The following is a 12,843-nucleotide window of genomic DNA, read 5'->3' as shown; positions in this document are numbered from 1 at the left end:
CTTATTATTCCCCCTTATAGCCTGTGTCTCTCTTATATTCTCTTTTATATTGTTGCGCTCTGTTTCTCTGCCTCCACCTGTTTCTGTCTGTCATGATCCTAGCTTATACCATCTCACCTGCTGTTTCTTGCTGGAAATGGGGGGTAGTATGGGCTTGGAGGAGCAGCAGGTTCCAGTGGTTTTAATCCATTGGGATCCAAGAGTCCCAGGGAAACTGGGGGCTGTTGGGCCAAGGATGCCCATGAGACAAGCCCTGCCCCTGGAGTCCAGCCTGGCGGGGGCCTGGTACTTGACCTGCCTCAGCAGTAGTTCCATCTCATGGGGGGCTGGCCTAAATGGAGAGTTGAAGACCCCTGGACACTGAAGAAAGTGAGAGAGAGCGAGCGAGAGAGAGAGAGAGAGAGAGAGCGAGAGAAGTTAACCCTATATCATAAAGAAAATGAGAGATTGAGATACACAGAGTATGAGTATTAGATGTATTTCTGACTGGCTAAGAGGATATTAGTCTTACTCAATGCTCTTATTTTCTTTGTGATATACTGCCCAGACACTATAATGTATTAAAATCCATTTGGAGTTTGGGAAAATTAAAAAGCTGTTTGTTTATCAGGGGGACCATCAAATAATAGAACGGCCACCTCCTGGGACAGCTTATAATGAAACCAACAACTGTTAGTAATTTAAACTATTATGGGCAATATTCTGACGTAATTTGAAACATAAGTTTTGTTAACAACTTTTTCATACTGTTTTTCATTAAAGTTTTGCCTTTTATTGCCCTTCATATTATCCATATAAACCTAACTTTGTGAAATTCATCATTCTGTGTCCCTGCTGAGAACAGTTGTTGATCTTCACTTCCTCAAATTCATACACTGTTGGCTCTTGGCCAACCAAATGCTTTTGCCAGGTTAAATATTTGGCTGGAGCATTTAAGATAGATAGATAGATAGATAGATAGATAACAACAAATTACTACAGGGACAACCAAGCTGCATCTGTGACAAATGTGGCATTGTACAATACTTGAATCTAGTTGTTCACTAAAACACACGCACAAATAGACACGTACACACATACAAAACTTTGCCTCCCCTGTTCTGAAGTGGGGTAGAGGTTTGCCACAGACAGCCTCAGTAATAATTATTCAAATCACAGTGATCCTTTTGCCTGTGTGTTAATTACCAGACCAAAGCTTTGAGTTGGAGGACTCTGTATCTACTCTATATGCTAATAACACAGCTTGCTATTTAGGCCACTCTAGAAGACTGGGACAATGGAGAGAGAGGAGAAAGGGCATACGTTGGAAATTGCTCCAACTATATAGACCAAACCTCGCTCTTTTTAAAATAACATATTAACAGACTAGTTAATTAGTAAATGTTTCATTAGTACATGATGAGTACTTTTGATCGTAAATGTCAAGTGTTTCAGAATGAGTAGAGAGAAATTAATTTAACTACACTGAGCCTAATTTCTTTAACCATGGGTTGTAGACACAACTAGATAACAGCAGAGTTTTAACTGATGGGTCTCTGTCTTAGTGCAGTCTGTTGTGCCCGCACAAAGCTGAGAGTTGAGCTAATGCATTATTTACGTTTAGCCAAAAGTGGTTGACCACCTCTTACAGCTAGAGGAATTTTCATGATTCTAGCAAGCGGAGGCACACATGCATCAAAATATAACTTTAATGTGATTAAGCCAGAGTCACAACTGGTTGAAATTCATCGGTGTTTCTTTCCAATGATGCCATGAACAGCTACTTGGCGAATGTGTAGGGTCTTTCCCTTTCAGGTGGTAAAAGAGAAGAACCTTAGGCGTTATATACAGTACCAGCTATAGAAGTTCTCAGTTTATGAAATCATGTAAGCAGCCAGACCACGGTTCGATGCTGTTCAATATTTAAAGTTGCAGCATCATTGTGCACATGTATACCCAAATGGCTAATGCAATGCAACCTTTTAAATCACTACAGTAAATAAAATACATATTGGCAAGAGACAGTTATTAATTTATAATCAAAAACAAGTACATTGTTACAATTAATTGTATTTGCCTTCTTGTAATCTAAAATAACTTTTAACTCACTGTTTACTCTAGCATAAATTCTACTTGACAAATGGCACATTGTATGTCCTTGAATATTTTGAGTGCTGTGTATTTGTGCCTTGCCACTGCGCCTCAAAGAAGCAATACTGAAGCTAGCACCAACTCCACGTGCTGATACTGTATTCCTCCTATGAAAGTATTACTGCACTACTACAGCAGGACTGCACTTGTTCCTTTGCATTCACACTCTCTTTTAAGAGCTTCTAATAAAAAGGTCCTGACCCTTATAATATAACACACTAATATCACAACGACAAAATGGCAAACAAGAAAACATTTGACTACAATTAAGCATATAAGAATGTGTTGAGGGAATACAATGTACCCACAAAGTTGTTCATACAATAGACCATTCAGCAACATCTTAAGAAATGGCCCTCAAAAAGCTCATCGTCAGGATTTACTTTGTATTTCATGACATTTCTTAAGTGTTCAGTATCAGTCTATAAAATGCATTAGGGATGAGTGTACACACCTTACTCAAACAGGAAGGGACAGAAGGCTGGGGACACACAAACACACACACAAACACAAACGTAATTCTCACCACTCCTAAAGACACACACAAATACACACATGCAAGCCCAAAAGTACCAACCTAGCTACCGAGAAGAGCAATGATGTTGACCCCAGGAACACACCATCTCTGTCTCTGTCATGGGGACTTGGGGCCTTTTGGTAAGCTGTGTGTGTGAGTATGTGTGTGTATGTGTGTGTTTGTGTGTGTGGGCTGGGGTCCGAGAAGTGAGGAAGGATGAACTGTGTGGGAGAGCCATCTATTCACTGCTGACAAGGTCAGAGCTACGAAGGGAAAGAGTCCCCTGCCATATGCAGAGAAAGAGAGCAAGAGATATATAGAGAGAAAGAGATGGACAGAGGGCGGGACAGAGCATGCAAACTTTTCTACTTCCTTTCTTTACTTCTTTCTTATTCATGAACAAATATAGTTAAGGCCCTATTGAAACTGAAGGAATTATTATTACACGCAATGAATCACCTTTTTCTCAAAAACTCACCAAAATTGGCAGTCGCATCAGGCCTGGTGAAAAATGTGATATTTTAATGGTTTCGTAAATAGTCATTCAAAAATGGCACGCTAGTGCTCCCAACAAACATAAAAAAATTGAGCCCCTGCAGTACGTTTCACGTAGACTTATGAAATCTGGTACACATATGTATCAAAAACAAAAAACATCATTGGAACCATACCCTTAACCCAACAGGAAGTCCGCCATTCTGAATTGAAAGTTCAATATTAGTGCGTTTTTGCCCAATTCCACGTGTCGTACTTTAACAAACTCCTCCTAGAGATTTCATCTGATCGACTTAAAATTTGGTCTGTGCCACCTTAAGACCTTAAAGATGAAAAGTCATTAAAAGATTTTTTTTTCATGGGGCCTATGCGTGGTGGGGCGGCCATTTTGTACGTTTTGCCATCGAAACAGGAAGTGGGTGTAACTTGAGTGTTCATTGTTCAATTGGCTCGAAACTTTTCAGGATTCATAACAGTCCAACCCTGAGGACATCTACAGGCCGATATCGACTCAAAGTTATAGCACCCCCTAGTGGCAACAGGAAGTAGGCCTAAAAGTCAATGTGCTATTTTGCCATTTTGAGCATTTATCGATGAACAAAGAAGTTGAACTTGAGTGTTCATTGTCCAATTTGGCCGAAATTTCAAACTATTAACAAGAGTCCAGGCCTGAGGACATCTATAAGCTAAAATTTACTTTTGGTTGTAGCGCCCCCTGCTAGCAACAGGAAATCAGCCTTATATGACAAACATCATCCGATTTACATGAAACTTATGTGTGGTCCACATGTGATACTGAGCCGCCCCCTATACTTTAACCACGCCCATGTAATCAGGCCACGCCCCTTTTATTACTTTTAAACCGTTTAAGGTAGAGTCTTGTGTGAGGTATCATTGAACTCAGCAGAGAGTTCCTTTTTGATTGGTGATGGTTCGACCTGCCCCCTATGATTTAGCCACGACACTTTTCATAACTAATGACCTGTTTGATGTAGACCAGAGATCTTCAGCAGGGGGTCCGTTACCCTTATTATTGTTAAATTATTGTATTTTTTTAAAGTTTAAAAAAAAAATGTAAATGGCTTAACATGAGTCCAACATATTATTAGCACACCACCTATTTTTTAATAGCTTAGTATTATGCACTAAAAAGGTATGTATAAAGGCTTTAGGCTGTCCATGTTAGTTTAGCTTAATTTTATACAATATATGTAGAAGGGGGGTCCCTGCTCCGTCTCTCTTTCAGTTCAGGGGTCCTTGGCTTAAAAAACATTGAAGACCCCTGATGTAGACTGTTGTGTGAGGTATCATTGAACTCAGTAGAGAGCTCCCTTTTCATTGGTGACCAGTTGCCCCGCCCTCTCTACTTTGTAAAACATTTGCAATACACAATTTCCAACGCAGCACACTGCACCGTATGTGCTGTGTCTGACCTTTGCACAAATGCTGGGTAACATGGAGCGGCGTCCGCCAGTAACCCCGACACACACGGAGGAGCGAGGGCCCGTCCAACACTGCTTGCAGCTTTAATTATATATAAAATTATTGATAAAAGCAATGAACACATGGATATAAAATAAAGCATTTGGAGATTCAACCATAATCTAACAATATGCAAACTCTACTGCACTCCAGTTTACACAAACTTCATAATAAAACGTTTGTAAGTTGTGAGTATTAGTTGTGTGTTAGCGTTTTAGGTGAATATGTGATACCTGCAGGAAGTAGGTAGTAAGCCAGGTGATGACGATGCCAGTCGCACATGCATGAAGGAGAGAGAGAGATAGTGGCAGAGAGAGAGAGTGAGAGAGAGAAGTAGTGGTGCTGAATCAACAGTGACCAGTGTGCTTTGTCTTCATTATGATCCCAGTGGGGAGTTACAGAGAAGTGTGGATGCCACACACACACACACACACACACACACACACACACACACACACACACACACACACACACACACACACACACACACACACACACACACACACACACACACACACACACACACACACCTGTGCCAGGGTAAGCACTAAAATACTCCACTCAGCACATCAGAAGAGCCATGAGGACACATACTTACTTACTCACACACACATCAACGCCACACAGCCCGTCTATGTTAACGAAAGAAGTAAAGAAGGAGACTCTTCCTTTTCTCTGTCTGCAGCTTCTGAAGTAACTCTTATCCCATTGACTATGTATATTATAATAACTATACTAACTTCAATTACAATACAATTTCTACCATTACTGGAATTTTTACTAAATACTTACTTATTATAAGTACAATTATAATAGTTTTATAACAACCTATTGTAGATATATGGTAAGTCTAACCATTAACTACTACTAAGTGAACCATTAATCAAACCATTTTAAAACTTTTCTGTCTCAGAGATACTGTGCATGCATGACTATATATAGAATGTAGGTGTTGTATCAACCTTTCATGTGATCAAATTAAAATGATGCAACACTATCCCTTTGCTATTTCCCATGGTAAATCTGAAGTTTAAACATAAAAATATATTTTACAAAGTCAGATATATATTCTGGGTGTAAATATTGTATAGAGTTACATTTGGAGACACATCTTTATTTAAAAGCAATGATAAAGGATTAACCTAAGATTAATTAATTTCCTGCTAATTGAAAGGCAAGACATTTTGAATTACTACTTTAAAGTGACATTAACGAACAATTTTTCACAAAATGTATATATAATTGTAGACACAGTTCAAGCAGATGTATGACATCATCTGCACCACTCACTGACTTCAAAAGGTTCATTAGCTGAACCACCTTCACTAACCACTCCTTCACAAAACAGACCACATTCATTGAACTCCTATCACTACTGCTTTTAATGTAGCCCATTTAGCCAGCTTTGCTAAATGGGAAGCGGAAAACATGAAAACAGTAACTGCGCTGTCAAGCAAATAGTGTCTTGGTGCTCCTGTACTATTTGCAAGTATTTAAATTATGTAATATGCATACATTTGGCGTAAAAAGGCTAGATCTACTATTAACTTTGGGTACATCGGCAAGAATATATGAAATTACTTTACTGTCACTGACAGTTGCCCACCACTTCCACCTGCCATTAAACGGTGTGCCAGTGGAATTCTGGCGACCAACAAATGCCGCTAGTGAGCCGTAGTGAGCGGCCAGTGCTGCCAGGTGATCAGCTTATGCCTCTGTACCACAGTAGCATGCCATCAGCCAATTTTCGATGTCGGCGTCACTCTAAAATGTGTCCCTTTCTATGCAAATGAGCCTCATTCAAGTTTGAATGATTTTTCACATATATCAGTATTTCATTATAGAATAAGAATAACACATTTCACATGGACTGTACAAAAGTGTTTGTAACAACAATTAATCTGAAACTTGCTTCAAAATCCTGTTGTTTTTATATCTGTGCATATAGTTTAATAATTTACTTGAAAGATTTTGAAACAAAAAAAAATAATTCCTAAAATTCCAGGGCTACAATAATAATTTCATAACAGCTCATACTGTACAGTACTGAGGGTTCTAGTTCTCTCTCTCTCTCTCTTGCATTTGGCCACAAGTTGTCATCATCTTATGTCTTATCTTTTAGCCAAAATCAGCTGTGTATGGAACAATTTTTACTTAATTTTATTGTAACCATTCTACTAAGATTTTGTTTTTATTTCAATATGGTGCAGAACTGCAGAAATGCAGAATTTGCATCATTCTGCTATGAATGTGTTTTTACCCATTTTGAAAACCGGTGTTAGCATTTGAACAATGTGCTGCAGATATACAGTGTATTGCAGGTGGTGGAGTATGCATGAGAAAAGAGTTCATGGATTTTGGTGAATGTGGTTATTAAATGCATTTTGTGTGAAAGCAATGAAAAATAATTAACAGGTTTTAATGGAGAATATTTCTGACTGAACCATTGTGATGTAGCTGTGGTTAAGAAGGAATCACAATATATCGGCCTCTGGTCAAATATTAGTCTGAATATGTGTTTGTGCTCCTGTAGACCAACCTGCTTGGTGCTGAGGAGGTGGTGTAACCGGTGTGCTTGGTAGACCTTGGCTGTCTGCTCTTTTACCATCTCCACACAGTCTCTCTCTCTCTTCTGTAGTTCCTCTAGTTCTGCCAGCTCCATCCTACAGGGCACACACACCATTTACAAATATTTTTTGCAATTCAAATTCTAAACTTACATTTAATCAATTTACATGACAGGGCTCACAGTCAAATAATATGAATATAATACATATAAATTGTACAGTACATTAAAAATAGATGAACAAAGTTTATTCATCATTTTACACTAACATCTTAGATATAATTATGTGGCTCTATAAGTGGTCTTAATCAATCTTAATCATACAGAACCAATAGTTAATCATACTCATACATGTATGCATGTTTGCTAAATGACAATGACTGGCTGGATACTGCACCTACATTTTATTTAACTCAACACTATTTGCAATAACAATTAAAAGAGACTAATGTTTTAATTATACCTTTTGTTTTGATACCTTACCTGTTACATTACACATTATCTGATTGAGCTGATCTTATCTTGTGTTGTAAAGCTAACAATTCCCTGAAGTGTCCTTCAGATTAGTAAAAAACTGCCTAATGAAATGAGAGAGACTGGGACAGACATGGAAAGACACATAAGCTAGGGGAGAAAAACAGGAGAATAAGAAAGCTTGGAAGGAAAACAGCAAAGTGAGAGCACAAGAGGCTATAAGTGGGAGATGATGGATATATTTCATCACCGCAGCCAGGACAGGTCTGTCTGTAACATCTGTTAAGCGAAGCTGGCTAAATGGGATACATTAAAAGCCCATACACAGCAATTTAATTTCGCAATCACACCGCCATATTGTTACAAGGGGGTGATAACTTAGAAAGGGAATTGGAAACAATTACTAAAACACGCAAGTATACACACGGTCACAAGGCACAAAGCTAAGAGTAAAGCCAATCTAATTCCGCGAGAACAATACCAATAAGAGTTTAGCCATAGCTCATCAACAATCCTTCGTCTCTTTTTCTATCCCTCTTTTTTCTCTCCTTCTTCTCTATCAGTTCTTTCTCTGCATAACTTCTATTTTCAATTACAAGCCTTCACAGAGGAATCAGAATATTCATAGTGTGTCTGTAATGTGAGGTTAACACATTCTGCAGCTACTGACATTTAAAAAGAAATCACAACACCGTTCCCGTTGCCTTTGCATTCTCAGTCCTTCCTCAGCACCAGATTAAATTACAAAATAAATGAAATATGCAGAGCACTGTGTGTGTGTGTGTGTGTGTGTGTGTGTGTGTGTGTGTGTGTGTGTGTGTGTGTGTGTGTGTGTGTGTGTGTGTGTGTGTGTGCGTCGCGTGCGTGCGTAGCGCGTCGCGTCGCGTGCGTGAGCGTGCGTGCGTCGTGTGTGTGTGTGTGTGTGTGTGAATAGAGAGGTTGCTTGGCCTCTATTTGTACACCTGGCTAACAGGGATATTACTTATTAATGTAAAATATAAAGTTTTGGTTTATTGTTGGACAGTCTGGTTCACAACCCAATTGGTGCATGTTTATGTTTACAGTATATGTGTGTATTTCTGTTCGTTCATACATTAATACCACCTTAAAAACAGGCCGGCAATGTTTTGGGGGGTCAGGACCTGTTCTCATATGTCTGCATGTGTCTGAGCTGAGTCTCTGTGTGTGTGTGTGTGTGTGTGTGTGTGTGTGTGTGTGTGTGTGTGTGTGTGTGTGTGTGTGTGTGTGTGTGTGTGTGTGTGTGTGTGTGCGCGCATGCACGTGTTTGTGTGTGTGTGTGTCAGGGGCTGAATGGGTGACCTTTGCTTCCCTGCCCCCAGTCCCAGTGTTATTAATTGCTGTGTAGTGGACAAAAGCCAAACAGATTTGTAACGGCTGAAGGCACCTCGATCTGTGTCGACCCAACCAGCCGCCACAACATACAGCCCTCATTAGCCTTGTTCGGCACGCAGCACATGCCCTGGGTGTGTGTGTGTGTATTTGACTGAGTGAAAGTGTAGAACGAAAGAAAGAAAGAAAGAAAGAAAGAAAGAAAGAAAGAAAGAAAGAAAGAAAGAAAGAAAGAAAGAAAGAAAGAAAGAAAGAAAGAAAGGACTATATTGCGTCTAATGCAGATAAAATCATAAATGTATCTCTCTAGAGTGAGAAGGTTGAAAAGCAAAAAATAAATGTACTAGGACTGTCAATTGATTAAAATATGGGATTAGACAGGATTGTCCATAACTCGCGATTAATCGCAAATTAATAAAAAAAATTCTGTTCTGAATGTACTTTAAAAAGGATATTTTTCAAGTTTTTAATGCTCAAATGGTATTTGAGTCACTCTAGTGGTAACTTAATTCACATTGACAGTACATGCAAATAACTATAGTCTTGTCGAGAGAACCATCTGGAAGGGATTTGACACTGAACTTGCCATTATTGTATTAAAACGTTAATCAATGCTATTTTACCACTTAACAGGTTTTTGCGTTTTAAGTTTATCTGAAGCTAATATGAGGCTTCAGCATTGGGTATCTTCCAAAGTTAGTCTTTTTGTATAAAGCACCCTCTTTGTGGCTCGATGGTGTTTTTTGCCCCCAACTACTCCTTCCAGGCAGCGCTGCGACCGCTGCCTTCAAGGCACCTAATCCTAACCTTAACCTTAACCCTAACCATAACCATAACCAGTGCCTCCCAACGGTGCCTTCCAGGCTGGAAAATATTTTTATAGTTGATAAGAGATAAGAGTATTACTAAAATGTGCTCAAATTGCATTATCATGTCAGTACATTACATTATATGGTACTTATACAGTTTCATTGTTGTGCTATTAATTGTTTTTTTATACATAGATTACAGTTAGTTATTTTGCAAATAATACAAAATAACAATGAATATTGGGCAATTATAGTGTCCTTAGCATGCCATGTAATGCAGTACGAGCACTCTGACTACAGATTACTTTTGATGTTGCTGCTGAACTGCTAATCAACCATACTTGAACTACTTTCAAATAATTGAAACTCTAACTGACATTTTCACCCTGGACTGTTAACTTATTTAAATGACTAATATAGTACAACTAAATTCTTCACGTCTTCCTCAATTATTTACTACCTGGTTCACAACGGTGTGTAAAGGGCTGATGGGATATCAGAGAGTGAGGCATTGTGGGATAGCAGGCCACACCTGCGGTCGCACAGGCCAGCACCAGAGCAGCTAATTGGCCAGGTTCTAAATATTTAATGGAGGCTTGACCTGATTGGCTGTTTTAATTGCTCCAATTAAATGATTCAATAGTTGGCAACGAGGGGGTAGCCAGCCAGTCAATTTAGACAGTGACCGGCTCAATGTATTGAGTCTTCAACACCCTCATAGCACAGCGTTTCCATTTAAGTGACTGACTGATTGATTAACTAATTCACTGAAGTAGTATAACCGATGTATGATTTCAGCGTTGAAATGATCTCCAATCAATATTCAAAAAGAGAAAAAACATTTACAATTTCATACATTATACTTTTCTCCATTGTTTTAGTCTCCAAAGTAATTCCCTAAAGAGGCAGGAAGAGCACAGCACCCAGATTATACTTCAACACACACACACACAAACAACACACACACACACACACACACACAAATCCAATCAGACTGAAGGAATGAACTTGTCTCCACCCGAACTGGATCAGAAAGAAAGAGCAGCAAAAGAACGACTGACGCATAGAAGCGGAGAGTGATCGCAGGGCTGGTGTGCAGGCAGGCCCGCACTCTCTCCACCATAGCAGCTCTCCTTTCATGAATGTCCTTGAGAGGGACACAAGAGAGGGAGGAATGAAGAAGGCTAGAGTAAAGAGAGACAGGAAAAAGTAGAGAGAGGAAGCAAGACAGCATCGCACCAGAAGAGAAGAATCAAAAAATTTAAATAAAAATAAAAAAAAAAAACACTAGTGCTGCTCAGCCTAGCAACACCAAGTCCATAAATTCTCCCTCGTTCTCTTTAGGATAAGTTAAAGGATTTTGCCATGTCGCTGCAACATCACAGGAAGAATTATTTATCTGATTATGGCAGTAATAATTACCCAGCTGTTTATTGCAGATAGAGGAATAATTCATGCAGTCAACAGGCCGTGTTGGTGGCAACAGCGATGACACCAGCACATTTAGTAAATATGCAAAGCGGGTTTGCTCCGCTTTCCTAATTGCCCCCATCGTCCCACTGCATGCCCTTATTAAAGCCCAGGAACTTTAAGTGTCTCCCTGACAAAGTGATAAATTGTTGGGGTATCAAGGAAAACTGTGGCAGAGTGGGGACCGCGCCGGGGTCCTGACTTCATTAGGCTATGCAGAAGGAGAGGAAGGATGAATGAGGATGGACACTAAAGCACAGCGTACCGGTGGAAGAGAAAGGGAGAGAACGATATAGAGCAAAATAGATTAAGGAAGAGAAGGAGAAAGAGAGAGGCAAAGATTGAGGGAGGGAGAGAGGCGGATTGAGAGCACGGGATAGAAGATGGTAGTGTAAAAAGCGTGTATTAGCTGGATGCTGTACCTAATGAAATGACACAGATGGTTTTGTGCGGGAGAGATCTGTCATGAGAGAGAAAGAGGGGCTAAAACAGAGTCAGAAAGAAGAGAGAGAGGTTGAGCAGTCTATGTATTACTCCTATATCATTACCATGCGCAGCCGATCAGCCTGCACTAAATGGGGACCATTAGTCCAACTTTGAATAATTTATGCAGCAGGTTGGACAGACAGACAGACTTACAAGAGGGAGGGAGTATGCTGGTGGATTAAAAAGCAGACCTTTGCGGGGTGAGTGATCAGGCAGCGTGCAATCCGAGGGCTCAGCGGCTAACACAGAAAGGATATTTTAAATAAATGCCGGCACGGCGTTAATTGATCGTGAACCCGGCAGCACAAAATAAACATGTGATTAACTGGAGAGAAAATGACCTTAACACCCCAAACCACTGTGGAGGAGGGGCTGTGTGTGTGTGTGAGTGTGTGTATGAGAAGACTGGGAATGATAATGAAACAGTCAGACCAAACCAAAAGTAAAATGACATCACATCTCCTGCTCTTTGAATTTTTTTTTTTTTTTTACAATTCTTTACTACCACATTTCTCTGATCTAGTCTAACTCAGTCTCTAAATACATACTCTTTGTATTTGATTGTTTTTAAAATATACCATGTAGGGATTGGAAAAATGTGTATGACAGCATAGCAATATTTAAAAGACTTTATTGTTTTTCTAGGCAGGGTCTAAAAATTGCAAAATAAAAATGGTACAGTTATGAACTGTAATATGCAAACTTATCTGATCCAGCCTAGTTGCTTAGTTCACCAGTTTTCATATTACAAGTTATAACAAGCTGTGTAATCTTTGGTTTATACACATTACAAATATATTTCCACTATGATTTCTGTAAATGCTCATTTTAAGTATATAGTGGCTATGACTTTTTCCTGCAAGGCATAGTGAAAAAGATAAACTATTATAAGCATAGTTTTACCAGTTCTCCATCTTTCGTCATTGGTAATGTCAAAACACCTGACAAAGTTGTCTGTGTTTGTGTGTGTTTCTCTTTGTGTGATATAATACTAAAGTGGCAAAACTCTTAATGGACTTTAACAGCCTTGTTCCCCTTACCTCTAAAAGGGGCAGGGAGTGTGG

General features: G+C 39.3%; 1 protein-coding gene across 4 annotated transcripts in view; it reads right to left on the bottom strand.

Annotated features, from left to right (window-relative positions):
• The window catches only part of spata17 (spermatogenesis associated 17), a 48,175-nt gene that overhangs the window by 25,190 nt on the left and 10,142 nt on the right, over nucleotides 1-12,843 (bottom strand). For all 4 annotated transcript variants that reach the window (XM_039794229.1, XM_039794231.1, XM_039794228.1 and 1 more), the window contains exons 6-7: nucleotides 7,164-7,287; nucleotides 118-360 (exon numbers count right to left, since the gene is read on the bottom strand). In XM_039794229.1, coding sequence (XP_039650163.1) covers nucleotides 118-360; nucleotides 7,164-7,287 — 367 coding nt within the window. The remainder of the gene's footprint in view (nucleotides 1-117; nucleotides 361-7,163; nucleotides 7,288-12,843) is intronic.

The sequence above is a fragment of the Perca fluviatilis genome, chromosome 3 (assembly GCF_010015445.1).
Source record: "Perca fluviatilis chromosome 3, GENO_Pfluv_1.0, whole genome shotgun sequence".
Lineage (NCBI taxonomy): Eukaryota > Metazoa > Chordata > Actinopteri > Perciformes > Percidae > Perca > Perca fluviatilis.
This window is presented reverse-complemented; position numbering and strand designations above follow the sequence as displayed.